This window comes from Nesoenas mayeri (assembly GCF_963082525.1).
Source record: "Nesoenas mayeri genome assembly, chromosome: 3".
NCBI classification, from domain to species: Eukaryota; Metazoa; Chordata; class Aves; order Columbiformes; family Columbidae; genus Nesoenas; species Nesoenas mayeri.
The window spans coordinates 86,804,940-86,821,402 of record NC_137544.1 but is presented as its reverse complement, the minus strand read 5'-3'; the positions used below and the strand labels follow the sequence as shown (position 1 = coordinate 86,821,402).

At 52.0% G+C, this 16,463-nt stretch overlaps 2 protein-coding genes across 3 annotated transcripts; one reads left to right on the top strand and one right to left on the bottom strand.

Annotated features, from left to right (window-relative positions):
- Positions 1 to 1,718: 1,718 nt before the first annotated feature.
- Positions 1,719 to 3,179, bottom strand: MAD2L1BP (MAD2L1 binding protein; the record flags this gene model as incomplete). Its single annotated transcript, XM_080342343.1, has 2 exons — positions 1,719 to 2,249; positions 2,829 to 3,179. The coding sequence occupies 2 exons, from the start codon at positions 3,177 to 3,179 to the stop codon at positions 1,719 to 1,721; spliced, it is 882 nt and encodes a 293-aa protein (XP_080198469.1).
- Positions 3,180 to 4,540: 1,361 nt separating this feature from the next.
- On the top strand, positions 4,541 to 15,606 carry GTPBP2 (GTP binding protein 2; the record flags this gene model as incomplete). 2 transcript variants are annotated; one of them, XM_080341711.1, is made up of 12 exons in its annotated part: positions 4,541 to 4,723; positions 7,058 to 7,084; positions 7,727 to 7,911; positions 8,217 to 8,325; positions 8,847 to 9,044; positions 9,323 to 9,497; positions 10,131 to 10,347; positions 10,802 to 10,937; positions 11,354 to 11,412; positions 12,313 to 12,484; positions 12,763 to 12,927; positions 13,338 to 15,606. In XM_080341711.1, the coding sequence occupies 12 exons, from the start codon at positions 4,541 to 4,543 to the stop codon at positions 13,533 to 13,535; spliced, it is 1,824 nt and encodes a 607-aa protein (XP_080197837.1). In that variant the 3' UTR covers positions 13,536 to 15,606. The 2 variants fall into 2 exon arrangements, with proteins under 2 accessions (XP_080197837.1, XP_080197836.1); XM_080341710.1 differs by having other exon boundaries at positions 10,128 to 10,347.
- Between the last annotated feature and the right edge of the window lie 857 nt (positions 15,607 to 16,463).

Here is a 16,463-nt window from a genome sequence, read left to right as displayed (position 1 = left end):
TTTGGGGAAGAGAGTAGAAAGGAATTGCCCCCCTGTTCCTCAGAACTAAGGCTTCTGTTCAAAAGCTTCTTTAAATACTTGGCTGCCAGCATTTTAAAATATGCATTACAAGCACCTTTGGTAGAAGTGTAAAGGGATTTGATCTCCTGAGTACAAACACTCCTACGTTCAAGTTATACTTCATTCAATGGAGCTGTGATTATATATTCAAGTGGGCAGCTGCACACAAGGCAGCTTTCTTCATTCTAGCAGTTTTTCCCCCCTAGCGCTACCTTTAGCAGTTACTACACATTGTAAACAGTTGTTAATGGATAATGAGGCAGAGACAGCATTCCTAGTGTTCTTCAAGCTCAAAAATATCAATTTCCTCATAGTTCTAGAATCTCATTCCATTCCAACACAAAGTTAAAATACACACCAAGTGTAGAGGGTTAGTTCAACCTTTGACCCATCTTTCAAAGGATATTTACCATCCCATCATGCAATTTTTGCTAGCAAGAAACTGCAAGCAACCTCACCACTGGTAGGCTCAAGTTTCTCTTCAAGCAGAATACAGCTATTCAGAGGCATTAAGCTCCTTGCATTACAGACACATACCCAGCTGACTGAAGATAAGTACAGCAGCTATCTGACACACTGCACTCTAAGGGCGTCTCTCCCTCCTTCCCTCTCCCACTCTGCACTAGACACCAGGCCAGAAGAAAGGGCTCAAGTTCTGCTTTCAAGTAGTACATTCTGACTGAGAACAGGAATTTGACAGGTAGAGATAGTGCTGAACTTGAACACACTCCCCTCACCTCTTCTTCACATTTCAGAAATATTTAGAATCTAAGACCTTAAGACTTCTAAGAGATATAGTAAGCAAGAATGAAACTTTGTTGTTGTTGTTTTAAGTGAGAGTAAGCTAGCATATTGGGGCAGAAGTCCTAACTTCCTCTGAAGAGGGTTAGAGCAGAAACTGCTCATTTTTCATTTTAACTGTATATCTGATTGTCAGGGCTGTTGGACTAAATACTAGTGAAAAAGGAAAATAGGAGGAAGTGCTGCCCTGCCTCTGCAGGACTGCTCAACCTCTTTTCATCACCACTACAAGACAGTGCTGGTACAAGGCCTCCCAGCTGCTGAGAGGTCCCACTCTTTGGATTATTAAGTAACTGAAACTGAGTTATGGGGAAGTCTAATGTTATCAAATAGATAGGCAAACACTTGAGTACTCAAGCCTGATCAGACTGCAGGGAAAGGTCTCCTTTCACAGGAAAAGGGTAGGTAAGAATGGTTATGTCCTTTATACTGAAGGCCAAGCTTATTAATAATCACATAAATTATCTAGAGTCCCAAACAAGCAGCCAATACTAGTAATGATTAGCAAAGAAGTGGCCACATTAAAACTCAGGAGAGAGAAGAGCATACCCAGTATTTGCCAGTTCAGTGAGTATATGGCAGGAAAGCTTTACTCCCACCACACTAATTCATCCCCTGTGCCACAACTCTGGTCCCTAAAGAATCACTGTGTCTGTGTGCAACTGTGCCTCAAAGGGTATTCGCTTTCAATGACTGAGATGAAGAGAGATGAACATAGTTGAGCTATGGGAAGGCAGCAGATGCCCTGAAGACATCCAGATAGAAAAGAATACGCAGTTACATTTGATAAAGTTATTATCACTTAAAGCAGCACCAAAGGTTATTCAATATTCCATTAAAGTTCTACAGAGCACAGGTCATTCATGAAATCCTTTGAGTGTGACTGGTGCTTGAAACCAGACATAGTCCTCCCAAGTAGAAGTTGCAGGCTGAGGAGGTGAGGCACTTAGGTTGATGTCTCCATCACAGGACAAGTTAACAGTTAGTTTCCTTCCTCGGGTCGGCACTTTATAGTTGAGCTTGGGCCGGAACCAATCAACACCACAATCACGGTGTCCTTGGAGCATCACAACAGTGTCTGTGACAGGCAGAGCCTTAAGTTCACTGAAGACATCCGCAACGAAGAGTGAGTGAAAAAGCTTGCGAACACAGGATGCGGTTTTCAGGCTCTCCTCAGCACTGCCCTCATAAATACCCTCCAAGTTGAGCTCATAGAGCTCCTTGGGGCTCATGACATTGCCTCCAAGTAGAATAAGAACTCGGGGAACCAGCGTCAAACTAAACATTACTTCCAAGTGCTGGAGCACTCCCTCCAGATCCATCAGCATCTGCTGGCATTTCTTGCTTGCCAGGTCCACAGAGGATGACTTCTTAATCACATCACCACCCTGTAAAACAAAATGAAAAAAGGTTAGGACATTTAATTATTGGGACAGTGTTCCGAAATTCAATGAATGGCCAAAGGGTTTTATGATCCTTTTAAGAGATATAGGTACCCACATACAGAATAAGGAAATCCAAGAGGAACACAAAATGCTTCTCTATAGCCACTCAGTTTGAACATGAGTTGCAGTGCTGATTAATTACCACAAGAATCAGAAGTCCCATCTTTTAAACATCAGCTATCCCTCTAAAACAACCTAACATTTATTTTTTCTTAGAGTTGTTTGAGTAACAAACAAAAGTGACACACTTTGAGCAGACAGTAGGTCAACAAGAAATAAACAGCAACTTCTTGAAACTTTCAACCACCTGACCTAAAATTACTAAAGCTATTTTTTTTAAGTGAAGTTCTGATAACACTTAAGGCTACAGCTACGAGCGTTTCACTTCAGACCCAGTTGAGAGGTTAAAACACGAGTCACTGAGCTAAAGCTGTGAGCTGACAGGCAAAACTCCAGCGGCGCGGCCGCCTCCGGGCCCAGGGCTCTCCCGGCCCCCTCCCGGCTCCCACCCGGCCCCCTGACCTGCGCCGCCCGCCGGCAGAAGTAGACGAGCTGCTCGTAGGGCAGCGGGAGCTGGTGCCGCTGGTGCAGAACGTGCTTGAGGAGCTCGCAGGCGAAGCGGCAGCAGCTCTCCCGGCTGACGGCGCCCGGGAACACCACGGACACCGAGGGGCAGGCCGCCGCCGGCCCGCTCCGCCGGGACCTCATCCCGCCACCGCGATCGAGAGCTGGCGGCGCCTCAACTATGAGGAGCGGGGACGCGGGAGAGGCCGCTCGGGTGGGAGCGGGAACCACCGTAACTCCGAGAGCCGCCATTTTCTGGCCAACGGTAGGCGACCGGCTGGGATTTGAATGGCCGCCGCGGGGCAGCATGGGAGTGGTGGTGGGCCTGTGCGGCGCGGCTTCCGGCGGCGCGGCTTCCGGCGGCGCAGGCGCTGTGTTTGATGATGGGGAGCGGGATGTCCGCCCGGCGGTTCGCCCCGCCCCGGCAGGAGGAGGTGCTGCGGGCAGCCCGGTCCTGGGGCGTGGGGCGAGCTGACTCCGTCCCCCCGCTGCTCCTGCCCCAGGCTTGGTAGCCGCGCGGGGGCCGTTGCCGGGGTGCTGGGTGGTGTTAACGGCCGCCGCGAGCCCGGGTGCCGTGAGGGCGGGTGCCTCTTGTAGGGCTGCCCAGGGGGCTCCGGAAAACAGATCCACTGGTTCCCCCACCTACGTGCGGGGCCCCGGCCAGCGCACTCCCGCGAAGTGCGCGGCACTGAGGAGGCAAAGCCGCCGCTGAGCTTCCTCCGCCCGGTAGCCGTGTTGGCTCCGGTCCCTGGCAGAGGAACCGCCTTCGCCCCGCGGCGGGGAGGCGGGGGCGTGCAGTGAGTGGGAGCTGCCGTGTTTGGAAACAACGTGGCCGCAGCCCCATTGGGTGCAGCCTCCAAAACACGGCGAGGGGCGGGCGGTCCCTGCCGGCGGGTGGCGGGACGAGCCGCTCCCCGGCGAGCTGGCTTTACAGCAGGCTCGGCTGCCTGTTGAAAGCGCCAGACAGCGTGAGAGCTTCACAAACACTAGTCAAGCGTGGCCCCCTTCCCCGGGGGTGCGGTGGAGAAAAACGAGGCTTCGTGGTGGTGGCGCTGGAGACTGGCAAAGCACACGGTGAGGGACGCGGGGCACGGCAGGAGGGGCTTTTGCTGTTGCCCGCCGTCAGCAGGAGCGTAAGGCGACCTTGGGGACAGCTGCGCACCGGGCTGCGGCCGCCGCCGTGTAGTTATGAGGTGCCTCCAATGCCAAACACCTTTACAAACACTCCGGCTCCCCGACGCCAGTCAGAACGGGTGCAGATAGTTCGCTGTCACTGAACAGGGAACCTGGGGCTCTGCCCCGTCGCAAAGCCTGTGAGCCGCCAAAGGGGAAGCCCGCGGGCACCGGCAGATCCTGGAGGGGAGGGCCGGGAGGGCGGCGTTGCCCGCCGCGGCCGCCAGGCGGCGCTCCACCCACCGGACTCCAACTCCCGCCCGCCCCCGCGGAGGGAGCCCGTACGGAGCGAGCGGGGTGCGCCGCGGAGCGCGCCGGGAGCGGTAGTTCCGGGCGGGCGCCTGGGAGCTGTAGGCGGGCGGGACTCGGTTTCCCGTGGCGCCGCGCGGCGGTTTCTGACGCGGGGGCCGGGGCAGCGGGGCCGGGGAGGGGAGCCCGGGCGGGGAGCGGGTGCCGAGCGGGCGCCGCACCAGGGCGGCGGGGCCGCGCCGCTCGCCATGGACTCCCGGGTGTCGGAGCTGTTCGGGGGCTGCTGCCGGCCGGCGGGCGGCGGGGCGGGCGGGGCGCTGCGGGGTCGCGGGGGGCCCGCGCCCGGCGGCGGCGGCGGCTCGAAAGCGAAGAAGAAGAGCGGGCGGAGCCGGGGGGGGAAGGCCAACAACCCGCCGTACCTGCCACCCGAGGTGAGCTTCCCCCGGCCGGGCCCATGGTCGCCGCGTCCCGTCAGCCGCGGAGGTGGGGGGGTCCCCCGCCCCGGGCCCTGGCGCCGCGGAGGCCCGAGCCGCTCCTGTCAGGGGCGGGGGGCGCTGCCGTTGCGGGGCTGGAGAGGGCGGAGGGAAGGTCGCCCCCGAGCCGCTCGGTGAGACGTGGGCTCGCTGCCCCGCACCCTGGCAGGTTTGGTGGTGGGTCAGGCTGGAGAGGCTTGTGAAGAGGCTCCGTCGAGGGTCCTGGCGGTGCTGGTGCAGGTTCGAGCCGGGGTCGGGCTGCCCGGCGGGGTCTCTGCAGCCGGCAGCCCCGGGAGTGGTGTGCCCGCCTGCCCTGGTCTCTGTGCTCGGGTTTGACGTGGCAGCGCGCAGTGTTTGTGTCCCCAGTGCCAGAGAGCTCCCTGCATGGTCCACCAAACCCTGCGCATCAGTAGCATCTCACTGCCTGACATCCATCTGTGGGTGCTTTACTGTCAGGGAGCTAAAGAGCTTCGGAAATAAAGCTTTGCTCAACTTGTAGTCACAAGCGTCCTGTTCACATCTTTCCCTGAGAGCTGATCTGGTGGGTGTAAGTCCCTTCCCAGCTGCCAAACTCATCGACGTAGCTCAGCAGGTTCTAGTGACTCCCTTCCCAGCTAATTTGGCAATTGTTTTCTTACATAGAAATGCAGACGGTACTAACGGAGTGCAACACGTTTGCCTCTTGCAGCGGGGAAAAAATGTCATTGGTAGTAAGTGGGTTTGTTGATCAGGCAGTTGGCACCATGCTAATATGACTGCCACTGTGGGGCATTACATTGCCCCAGAGTCAATTGCTTGGCTCCACTCAGTGAGCTTTCTGTAAAATGTATAAGAATCTGTGCTGGAGGGAGCAATTCCTCCACAAGGCAGGGCTGTGACACTTGGCAAGAAGGTAAAACAGTGCTTTGTTACTGTCAGATCTCCATGGGCAGGATTGTCCCCAGCAGCTGCTGTTTAGTTTTTGTTCCTTTCAGCTGGAGGCTGGACAGCCCCCTGTGGTTTCAGCACAGCTTCCTCTCCCCAGCTGCCCTCTGCAGTATGTGGCCTGGCAAGTCTAGGCTTGTTGCTTTTCTAGTCTCAGCTGACTTGAAAGAGACCCACCCCCTTATTTAGAGGACAGTGCAATATGTGAATGCAGTGTTCCTCCTAGAACTAAAAAACTGGCAGATGGTAAGAGAGGAAAGCCTTCCGCAAGTACGCTTTTCTCATTGCATAGCTCTGGTGCCTGAGAGCTGAGCTGACAATTCAGAACTTCCGTCTGTTGGCCTTTTGCCACCCTAAACACTGCTGTGGTTAGGAGCTGAGCTGTAAGGCAAGGAGAAGGCTGTTGCCTCTCCTGACATGCAAACTGGTGTCTGGAGGAAAAGGAAGTGCTTAGTGTTGGTAGCTTGATTTAGTCTGTCAGAGTACTTGGCTTCCTGCAGGCTCCAGCCCTTTCTCAGTGGTCCTTAGACTGAATCAGTGGGAAAGTTATTTCAATATGTTCTCTTCAGAAGCTGAAGCCTGTTGTAGTTGGAGTGGGCTTGACGAGTACCTGGGCCTTTCTGGTTTGGGCTGTGGCAATCCATTCTGGCTCCAGCCCTTCCTGGCAAAGTTCTCTTTAGCACGTTGTGCACAGCCAGCCACAATCAGGTCTGGGTCTCCAGAACTGCCAAGCCAGTGACCAGCTTGCTGGACTTGAAAGAAGTCAGTAGCTTGCTTCTTTATGTTTGTAGTCCTTCTCTCTTGCGGAGAGAAGATATGCAAGTATATGAGAAGATGTCAATGAAAAAATAATTGAGTGAGTGAGGGTATCAGTGTGCAGGATAGGAGACAGCAACTTTTGATCCCGGTCCTCTGATTCTGTGCACATTAGGTGGATGGAAGCTGCTGGGTAGGGTGGGAGTGGGATGCTGTGGGTGACAGTATAGGTCATGGATGGGTGACGTTTGATCATCTGCTGGCCTGTGCCTTTTTGAAACTGGAACTCTCTCTGTGACTGTTAGATGGCCCTATTCTTTACTGACAGTAAAACCCCCAAAAGCAGTATTACCCCCTGTGTCACTCTCTAGTTTTATCCTCTGGTTTTCATCATGTGGGATGCAAACAGCAGAAACAAACCTAAAGTAAGTTCCAGTTGAGCATAGGAATGAATGGCAGAAGAGGCTGTGACCTAACACAGTGTATTTCAGCCACTTTTCCTCTCTCTGAAACTACCAGCACGAGCTGTAGAGTATCTGGGCAGCTGATGCCTATAGCAGTTCCTGCTGGCACAACATCTAACCTTTCTGTCTTGTTTCATTCTCTGACCAGGCAGAAGATGGAAACATCGAGTACAAGGTGAGCCTTTTGAGCTTGCAAAAGGAGGTCTTCCTTCCAGAGGGTTATTTTGCAGTGAGTAACTTCACTGTCACAAGACAGCACATGGGGAGCATGTCCGAGGAAGAGACAGATATGTGGACACTGTACTAAGGAACTCTCAGTCATCTTTCATGCCTCCGTGCCTAGTAATACCCTGTATGATGAGCTGCAAGAGTTTCATCACAGTACTCATTTTTAGGAAACTGTTTTAGGAGATGAGACCCACTGCGTTTTTACTAAAATCTTCTTTTCAAGAGAGAGCTGCACGTGTCCCTGATAATAGTTTTTCACTTTCTTGTGGCTGTTATGCCCTTTGCACATACTTGGCTCCTGTGTCACAGATAGGTCCCACAGCACTTTCTTTACCCCCCCAGCAGGCAGTGTACAGATCCCTTTGGCAAGGTGCAGGCAAGTTCTGCTACCATATGTGGTACATTTGTGAAACCCTTTCTCACCTGTCCTACGGTTTCTGTGCAGACACTGACTTGGGCTGTGTTTTCTAGAGGTGGGTCAGAGTTGGGGGCATTGCTTCATGGTGTGGGGTTAGGGAGTTGCTAGCTTGGGCAATGGGATTCCCTCAGCATCCAGGCTGTGGCTATAACTACCCCCTCTGTTAAACAGCTAAAGCTAGTGAATCCCTCGCAATATCGCTTTGAGCACCTGGTGACACAGATGAAGTGGCGACTACAAGAAGGCCGAGGTGAGGCCGTCTATCAGATCGGCGTGGAGGACAATGGGCTGCTGGTGGGCCTCTCAGAGGAAGAGATGCGTGCCTCACTCAAGACACTGCGCCGTATGGCAGAGAAGTACGTGTTCCCTTTCATCTGCAAGACCCACAGGCATAAACAGCCTTCAGTAGAGAGGCTTGGCCCCAGGATTTCCCTGAGGAGCCGGTGGCTCCATTCTACAAGCGCTTGTATGACTAAAATTCCCTCATCGTGAGGCTCTGGAAATAGGAAGGCAGTTATAGGGCTTTTGGCTGGAAGCTGGAGGCTCCTTCCCTGCTGTCCCCAGCTTTCATCCCATTCACTTTGCCATCTGTTATTCTAGAGGCGCAAGAGCTGCTGAGTACAGGTGTGTGTCTCACTCCTTCCTTTCGTGTTTTTGGCAGAGTTGGAGCTGACATTACGGTGCTACGGGAAAGGGAAGTTGATTACGATAGTGACGTTCCAAGGAAGATAACGGAGGTGCTTGTCCGAAAGGTGCCTGACAACCAGCAGGTAGGGACCTGTGACTTGGCTGTCCTCTCCTGCTGGAGACTTGGAGACTTCATACAAGCAGCTTCCTTTTGGGATGGGAGCCCAAACCCTAAAGGCACTTTGTCATCTGCCCATAGCAGATGCTTTAAAGAGCTGCCAGAGGGAGACTTGATAATGCTTTTCATCTCCAAGATTGTGGTTGAGGAAGATACCAGTAGGGAAGATCGCCTGGATTAGAGGTGAAAAAATATTTCACTTCTACAGCAACAGTTCTGATGCAGGCCAGCGTGCAAACAAGGAAGGATTTAGAGTTCTTGCTGCAGCAAATCACCTTTTTTTCTGTTATCAAAGCCCGATGTGTCACATCACAACTCCTGGGCAGTGTTTTGATGGTAGTAAAAGCAGAATCTAAGCAAGATTACACTGCACAGTGTCCATCATGGAGAAAAGCTCCCTGAGGCACATCTCCACTGCTATGTAGTTTTCATGCACACCCAGCACAGCAATGGTTAAGTTTCGTGATTTCTCTGTTCTTCCTGTAGTTCTTAGACCTGCGAGTAGCTGTGCTGGGGAATGTGGACTCAGGGAAGTCAACCCTGTTGGGTGTCCTAACACAAGGAGAGCTGGACAACGGGCGGGGCAGAGCACGCCTCAACCTCTTCCGGCACCTCCATGAAATCCAATCAGGAAGAACATCAAGCATCAGCTTTGAGATCCTCGGCTTCAACAGCAAAGGAGAGGTGAGGGAGCGTGCTGCTGAACTCAAAAAGTTGGAGAACAGGACTGCCTTCCTGTTACAACTGTGAGTGGGACACAAGGGAAGAGAGGTGGTACAGTTCAGTGTCCCTTTAGCTGAACCTGAGTGCTACTTGCCTGTTTGCAATGGAAGTTGTTTCTTCCACCCATGGTGAATGATCTCTCCTCACTAATTCTGAGGTCAAAGTGAATAGATAAGAGCTGGCTTTTCTTCACTTGCCTGCTGGGGCTCCTTTTCTCACCAAGTCCTTATGTTCCTCAGGTGGTGAATTACAGTGACTCCCGAACAGCAGAAGAGATCTGTGAGAGTTCTTCCAAAATGATCACTTTCATTGACCTGGCTGGTCACCACAAGTATCTGAAAACAACCATCTTTGGCCTCACCAGCTACTGCCCAGACTTTGCTATGCTGGTGGTTAGTGCCAACACTGGCATTGGTGAGTGTTGCCTTGCCTGGGTGGATTGACAGCAGTGGAGAATGGAGGGAGTGGGTCCTTGTTAGCTGGGAACAGTAGTCAGAAAAAAAAATATTAGTTTGGAAGCATCTTTTGAGTTTTTGTAAGCCTTTGAGTGCCTGGGAGGGGAACAGAGCTGGGATCCTCTTACCAGCTGTACACCTCATTAAACTGTACCCTGGGCAGAGAGGCTTCATTTGGAATTTGAGGCAGTGTTAGGAAAAACAAAACAAAGCTAAACTAAAACTTTGACATATTCTTAGGGATGCTGAATCCTAAAGCCTTGTAAGAAGGCAGTTGGAGTTCTCCCACATCTTTCCTTGACATTTTTGTGGCTGTTTTCTGGCAAACTCTTGCCCAAGAATGAAAACTACTGCATCTTTCTGAAGCAAACAGATCAGTCACAAAAATTCTTGGTGATTTTTGTTTTTCTGAACTGATGTTTGGTTTTGTTTAAAATAATAGTTTTGCTTTTTCATTGCCTGATGAACTAAGCAGTTAGGGTGAAATCTCTTGAGTGGGCCTGTGGGAGAGCCAGAAGACATAGCTGTGCCAAATATAAGCAACAGTGGTGACTGCTAGTGCACCTACACTCTCACTTGTCTCCTGCAGCAGGCACAACGCGAGAGCACTTGGGCTTGGCCATGGCCCTCAAGGTCCCCTTCTTCATTGTAATCAGCAAAGTTGACTTGTGTTCAAAAGCCACTGTGGAACGGACAGTGAAGCAGCTGGAAAGAATACTGAAGCAGCCAGGCTGCAACAAGCTCCCCCTGCTTGTGAACTCAGATGACGATGCTGTTACAGCAGCACAGCAGTTTGCACAGTCTCCCAAGTAAGGGACTATTCCTTTCTTCTGCTGGGAGCAGGCAATTCAGATGGGGCTGCTGTGTGGAGCTGGGGAAGGTGGACCATGGCAGGGCAACCACATCTTGAACATTCTGGATTCTCATGAGTTTTCCTACCCTTGCTTTGTCCGAGAAGGCATTTTCACCTCCCAGGCCTTTTTCTGTGCTCTAGGAGCAGAAGGTGCCCAAGGCTGCACTGGAGTTACTTCTCCATGATAGAAGTGTGGGTTGGCAGGGGACTGGTGCCTTGACCAGCCACAGAGCCATGGGTTACTGCAGAGCTGTACCTAGCCCTAGCCCTAGTACCTGTGCCCTCCTACTCTGGAAATTTATCTTTGTAGTCTCTTTCTTCTTACTGGATTGGGTCAATCCAAAGTTCCAGCTACATTATGCAGCTGTGCTCTGGCATTCTGCTTATTCCTGTCTATTTGTGTCTGACAGCATCACCCCAATCTTCACACTGTCCAGTGTGTCTGGGGAGAACCTGGATCTCTTAAAAGTCTTCCTCAACATCCTCCCTCCACTTACCAACAGTAAAGAGCAGGAAGAACTAATGCAGCAACTCACAGAGTTTCAGGTATGTAAGTATAGTTTGCTTCTAGTTCTGGTACTGCACTCATTGCTGTGACGTGTGACAAACATCCCAGGGCTCTAGAAACTGTGGGAAGGGATGTGGTGACTCCAGGAGACTATCGTGAGACATTAAAGAGAGGACTCACTCCTTGTAAAAAGCCTCTTAGGCTGGGCTCTCTCCTAACCAAGGGATACCCATGTCAGGGATAAGATTGTTTCTCTGGTTGCCACTTAAAAGGCAGAGGTTCCTCTAATGGGCAGGTAAGTGGGAGCTGGCAAAACCTCCAACGTGGTGTCAACACCATCTGATGACCAGCAGAGAGCTCACCTCCCTCCACACAAGTAGCAAGCACCTTGTTCTCATTCTGGAGTGCTGTTTCACAGCTGTCTGAGCAGGTTATTCTTGTTGCCTTGCTGCAGGTCGATGAAATTTATACTGTGCCAGAGGTGGGGACTGTTGTGGGAGGAACTCTGTCAAGGTAAGTGAGGCCACAAGAGCGGGTGTGAATGGTGGCTGGAGTTCCCACAAGGTTAGAGTCACCAACCGCAGATGGACGCAGTGTGAGGCTCAGTCCTGACTGCTGCCAGGTGACTGACCAAGTGAGGGCAAAGCCCTCCAGGGTATTGAGTGGTGCCATAAGCAAACCATTGGTCATGTGGTAGCAAGCAGGGACTCTGCTCTAAACTTGCTGGATTAGGAATGGGACCTGTAGCGTGCTGAAGTAAGGTGTGCTGGCACCCAGAGTTGGCAGAGGTTATCCGTGATCCCAAGGCGTTGCTTTCCTCCTTCCTTAAGCAGGGGTAGGAAATGTAAAGACCAAGTCCTCTGATTCCAGCAGAGGTTAACTGCATGCTACCCCATGAGAAGGCATCTGTCATAGAATGGATTGATTTGGCAGGGACCTTAAACATCAGCTAGTTCCAATCCCCCTGCCATGGGCAGGAATACCTTCCATTAGACCAGGTTGCTCAAAGCCCCATCCAGCCTGGCCTTGAACACTTCCAGAGATGGGGCATTCACATATGTCCCTCAGTGTTTGGGAGTGATCAGAGCAGTTTGGCTACCAGCACATGCACACAAAGCAGGTGTCAGCTGCAGTCTCTCCAGCAGAAACAATGCAGTGTGGCAGAGCACTGGTGACAGAATGGCCCCTGTCTGAGGGATATCTGGTGTTCTTAGGAGTGATAGTGTAACTTTTGGTCCTGCTGTAGGAAATCCCTCGTCCCACCAGCTATGCATCCCTGTTAGTTAGTCCTGAGTAAGAGTCCAAAGACACTCACCTCCTTGGCCCTAGAGAGTTTGTGCAGGTTGATCTTGGAGAGTGAAATTTCTTCCTTGTCTCTTGATGAACTCTGTCCTGCTCCTCTGCTCTGGGCAGTGGGATCTGCCGAGAAGGGGAGAACCTGGTGGTTGGTCCCACTGACGACGGGAAGTTCCTTCGTCTGAAAGTGTGCAGTATCCAACGCAACCGCTCAGCCTGCCGTGTGCTGCGGGCTGGGCAGGCAGCCACACTGGCCCTCGGACCCTTCGACCGCTCCCTGCTGCGCAAGGTGAGTCCTGCTGTTGGCAGGTTGCTTGCTGGTCTGGTGAGCAAGACTGGAGGCTTCCCTGGAGATCCCCAATTGATAGGGTGGGAACAAAGTAGAGACTTTTGCAGGAAATTTACTGGAAGGAGAGGAAACGGCCAGGCTATGAAGCAGGATGAGTACAAGGCTGAGAATGGGATGCAAGCCCAAATCGCAGAGTGGAGATGTGTTTGTGGTTTGGGGGGTTGTGCAGAAGCAAGGGTACTGGCCCTAACTGGTCTGAGCTTTGGGTTGTTGTGCAGGGCATGGTCATGGTGAGCCCAGAAATGAACCCCACCATCTGCTCAGTGTTTGAAGCCGAGATCGTGCTTTTGTTCCATGCCACGACTTTCCGGAAGGGGTTTCAGGTGACGGTGCACGTGGGGAATGTGCGACAGACTGCTATTGTAGAGAAGATCCATGGAAAGGTAGGCATAGGAATAAAGAGGAGGAGGGTGGACCTCCCTGTGGGGCCCCTTGGGTAAAAGTAGGGGCTACTGGTACCTTGAGTAGCTCTGTCCCTTCCTAGGAGCATGCTCCACCCCTTTATCCTGCCCATTTGGTTGTTTTTCCTCCCAATATGTTAAAGAATTCCCTTGTCACAAAACAAGCTGCATGATGGACTACAGCAGAACTGTGAAGGGAGGTGAACTCTCCATTCTCCAGATCCCGTGTCTTCCTGTCTGCCCCTATGCATACAATAATGAGAAGAGCTCAAGGAACACAGTCTGAGGGAGGCAACCTGCTCATTTGCCTCATCTTCTTAGCATACACATGTACCTCCCCTGCATACATCAATATGGTAGATGGGTCTAAGCTCTCCTCTTTTTCTCGTCAGGACAAGCTGCGGACAGGAGAGAAGGCAGTCGTCCGTTTCAGGTTCATCAAGCATCCTGAATACTTGAAGATCGGAGCCAAGCTGCTTTTCCGTGAAGGAGTCACCAAAGGCATTGGGCATGTCACTGACCTCCAAGCCATCACCACCAAAGAAAACGGCCTGGAGGAGTCCCTGGGGCCTGGACAGCTGAGCTTCTGACTACAACTAGGTCAGAGAGATCTCCACTCACCAGCAAGCTGGGAGAAGGATGGAAGCTCCCGTGGCTCTCTGAACGATGCCTGGAGCTGCTGCTTTCCCGTTCTAGCGTGGGTGTCCCTCCTCCGCACCGTGGGATGGAGCCTGAGAGAGTTTCTTGCGTTCAGTGCCGTACCTGGAGCGAGTTAAGCATGTTCTCTGCATTGCCTGCAGCTTTTATTACCCTGCCCTCTTTCAGAATAGATCAGAGGCACCTGCAGACCTGGGCAGGCAAGTTCTGGCTTTGTTTACTGTTTGAAAATTATTGGTTGGGAGGAGCAGAACCCTTGAAGACTAGCAGTAAAGGGATATTTTGCCATCTCCGACACAAGATCTGGTTCCATTTCTGCTCTCTGAGCACTGGGTTGATAACAATCCTTTCTTGAGTTATCCTGCAGCATGTCCCTCTGGGCAGGGGATGGAAGAGGCCCTGCTACCCACAGCAGGAACTTGGTTGAACCTCTCAAAATGCATTCAGGACGCTTTTTAACCGTTTTAATCTTGGTTTGTGTGTTGGTTTTGCATTACTCCAATCTGAGTGTCTTACTGTTGGACAAGTGTCCTGTTCCCCACTCACATACACACTCCTTCAGCACCCTGCTTTCTGACTCCTGGGAAGCTGTGGCTGCTCCGAGTGGCACAGCTTCCCACTGTAACGGCACAAAAGCAGAGTTTGTACTCGCATCTGTTCCTTGCAGCACCTGGTCAAGTGGCCGTTCTGTGGAGCAGAGTGGGGCCTGGGCCTGTGCTGGCCTGGGCGGGTTATTTCCATGAATGTTTGGCTGACAGTGTCACCTGCATAGTGGCAGCAGTGGTTTGCAGTAGGCTCCCTGCTGTGGCTGTCCCAGGGCCCAGCCCAGCTTGCACCTCGCATGCTTGCCTTAACGTGTGAGGAGGACAGCCTGCATTACTGACACAACACCAGGTGACTTCTGATGTTTAGATGTGATTTGACAGTGGCGTGATTTTATTTGTTTCTCCTTGAGAAAGACTTATTTTTCTTTCCCATGCCACTGGGGTTTGTTGTCAGCGGAAAGCTGATGTTGCCGGCAAGGACTCTGTGCACAAAGAGCGGAGCATGTTTGTCTCCTGCTCACTGTCATGCAGCTCCCCTGTGGACTGTTACTCCAGGCTGCTCATAGCCTGGAGTGTGCAGCAGGGGCTGTACAGCTGTACATATGCTTTTGTTTGTATTGTTGACTGTTAGACCAAATGTGTCTGCTCTGTGCAACATGGCATGGTGGCCTGCCAGCCCTAACCAAAGAGAATGGCGAGGGCCTGTGATAGCACTTGGACACCCAAACAGCCCTTCTGCTGTCCTGAGAGCAAGTTCTGCTTCTGCGTAGCTGACACAGGCAGTGCCTGTGGGGCCACATGGCCTGTGGTCATCTGCGAATGTCTCGAAGCAGTGCACTCCACTGTGCTGGGCTCCAGCAAGCAGGTGGGGAGGTGGTAGCTGCACCCTGCGAAGAGCATGCTAAGGTGTGGGGAATGCTGTGAAATGGTGTATATGAAGAGATTCAGAGGCAGCTCAGGAGCGACCTGTCTCTTGTGGGGAGCACTGATCCAGCTGAAAATTGAAAATCTGTTTCTTCCGCATTGTCCCAGCAATGAAAAGGAGCCATTGGCTCAGGGTCGCTGTTCAAGCAGGATCACTCTTTCCATCCTGACAGTGGTCTGGGTGTTACAGTGACATTTTCTTTCACCCATGCCTGCAAGAGCGACAGGCCCAGCTGCCAGCAAGCTCTTCCCTTTGGTGCTAGTGGGTCACAAAGAAAGCTGTCTGGGGGGTGCAAACTGTTTGCAGCAGCCCTGGTGTTTTGTGCCCCAAAATGGGCACGGGGTTCTGTGACCTCTGAAATAGCTGATGGCTGGTCTCACCTCATCCCTGCCATCTGTGGCATGACTGTTCTTGGTGCCATGCTCTTCATAATTGCTGTTTTGTTGTCTTTAATTTTTCTAGTGCTTGGAGTTGTCCGTGTTCCCCAAGCATCTATATATAAATGTACAGAATAAAGATGTTTTATTGAGCTTGCTGGCTGAGTTGTACAATGAGCGAAGGTAGAGCTGTGCTCTTACCCTGCTGCCCTTGGAGCAGGGTCACGGTTAGAGATGGCTGCCCTTCACCCCCTTCCTAAGCTTCCTGCATTCAGTGCTATAAATACCATCCTGTGGCGTGGAAGGAATGCACGCACGCGGCTGTTTACAACCGGGCTCTCCTGGCTTATCTGAGCAAGCCTGAGTGTGCAGCCTGGGGTGACAGGCAGCCATGTCACCCTGAGCACAGCACTTGGGGCTGTTGTGGGCAGAACAGGCTGTGGTGAGTGCTTCCTCAAAGCCACAAATTCCCCCAGGCCTAATTAAAGGGATGCTTTTTAGGGCACACATCTAAGTGGTGGTTTGGTTTTAAAATAGCTTCAACCTGATCAAGGGGTCTGCAACTGCCTTCTCTCCCTGAAAACAGGTCATTCCCTTGGGACAAGCAGAGGCAGAATGGCTTCCCTGTGGAGGTGACTTGTGCCACTGAGGGGATTTGCTTGTTCTCAACTTGTTTTTGTGTCAGGTAGTGGCATCTGCAGAGTCCAGTCCTGCCAGACACCTAGGAAATGAGACATGCTGCTGTCACAGGAGCGTGAGGCAACCCTGCCAGACTGGTTTCTATTTCTCTTTACATGAGGACTTTGGGAAATTTGTCACTTTACAACATGAAGACTGTCATTAATGGGAGTGACTCTGTAATTTCTTCCCCAGCTGATTACCAGCAGAGCTACATGCACCAGAATGAGCTTCTTGTGCTTCCTGGAATCTCACAACTGTGTTGTCAAGTACTAGATGCCGCCTGGCAGCAACATAGCAGCTTCCCAGCACAGCTTGTCTGCTGAAAGAAGAGCA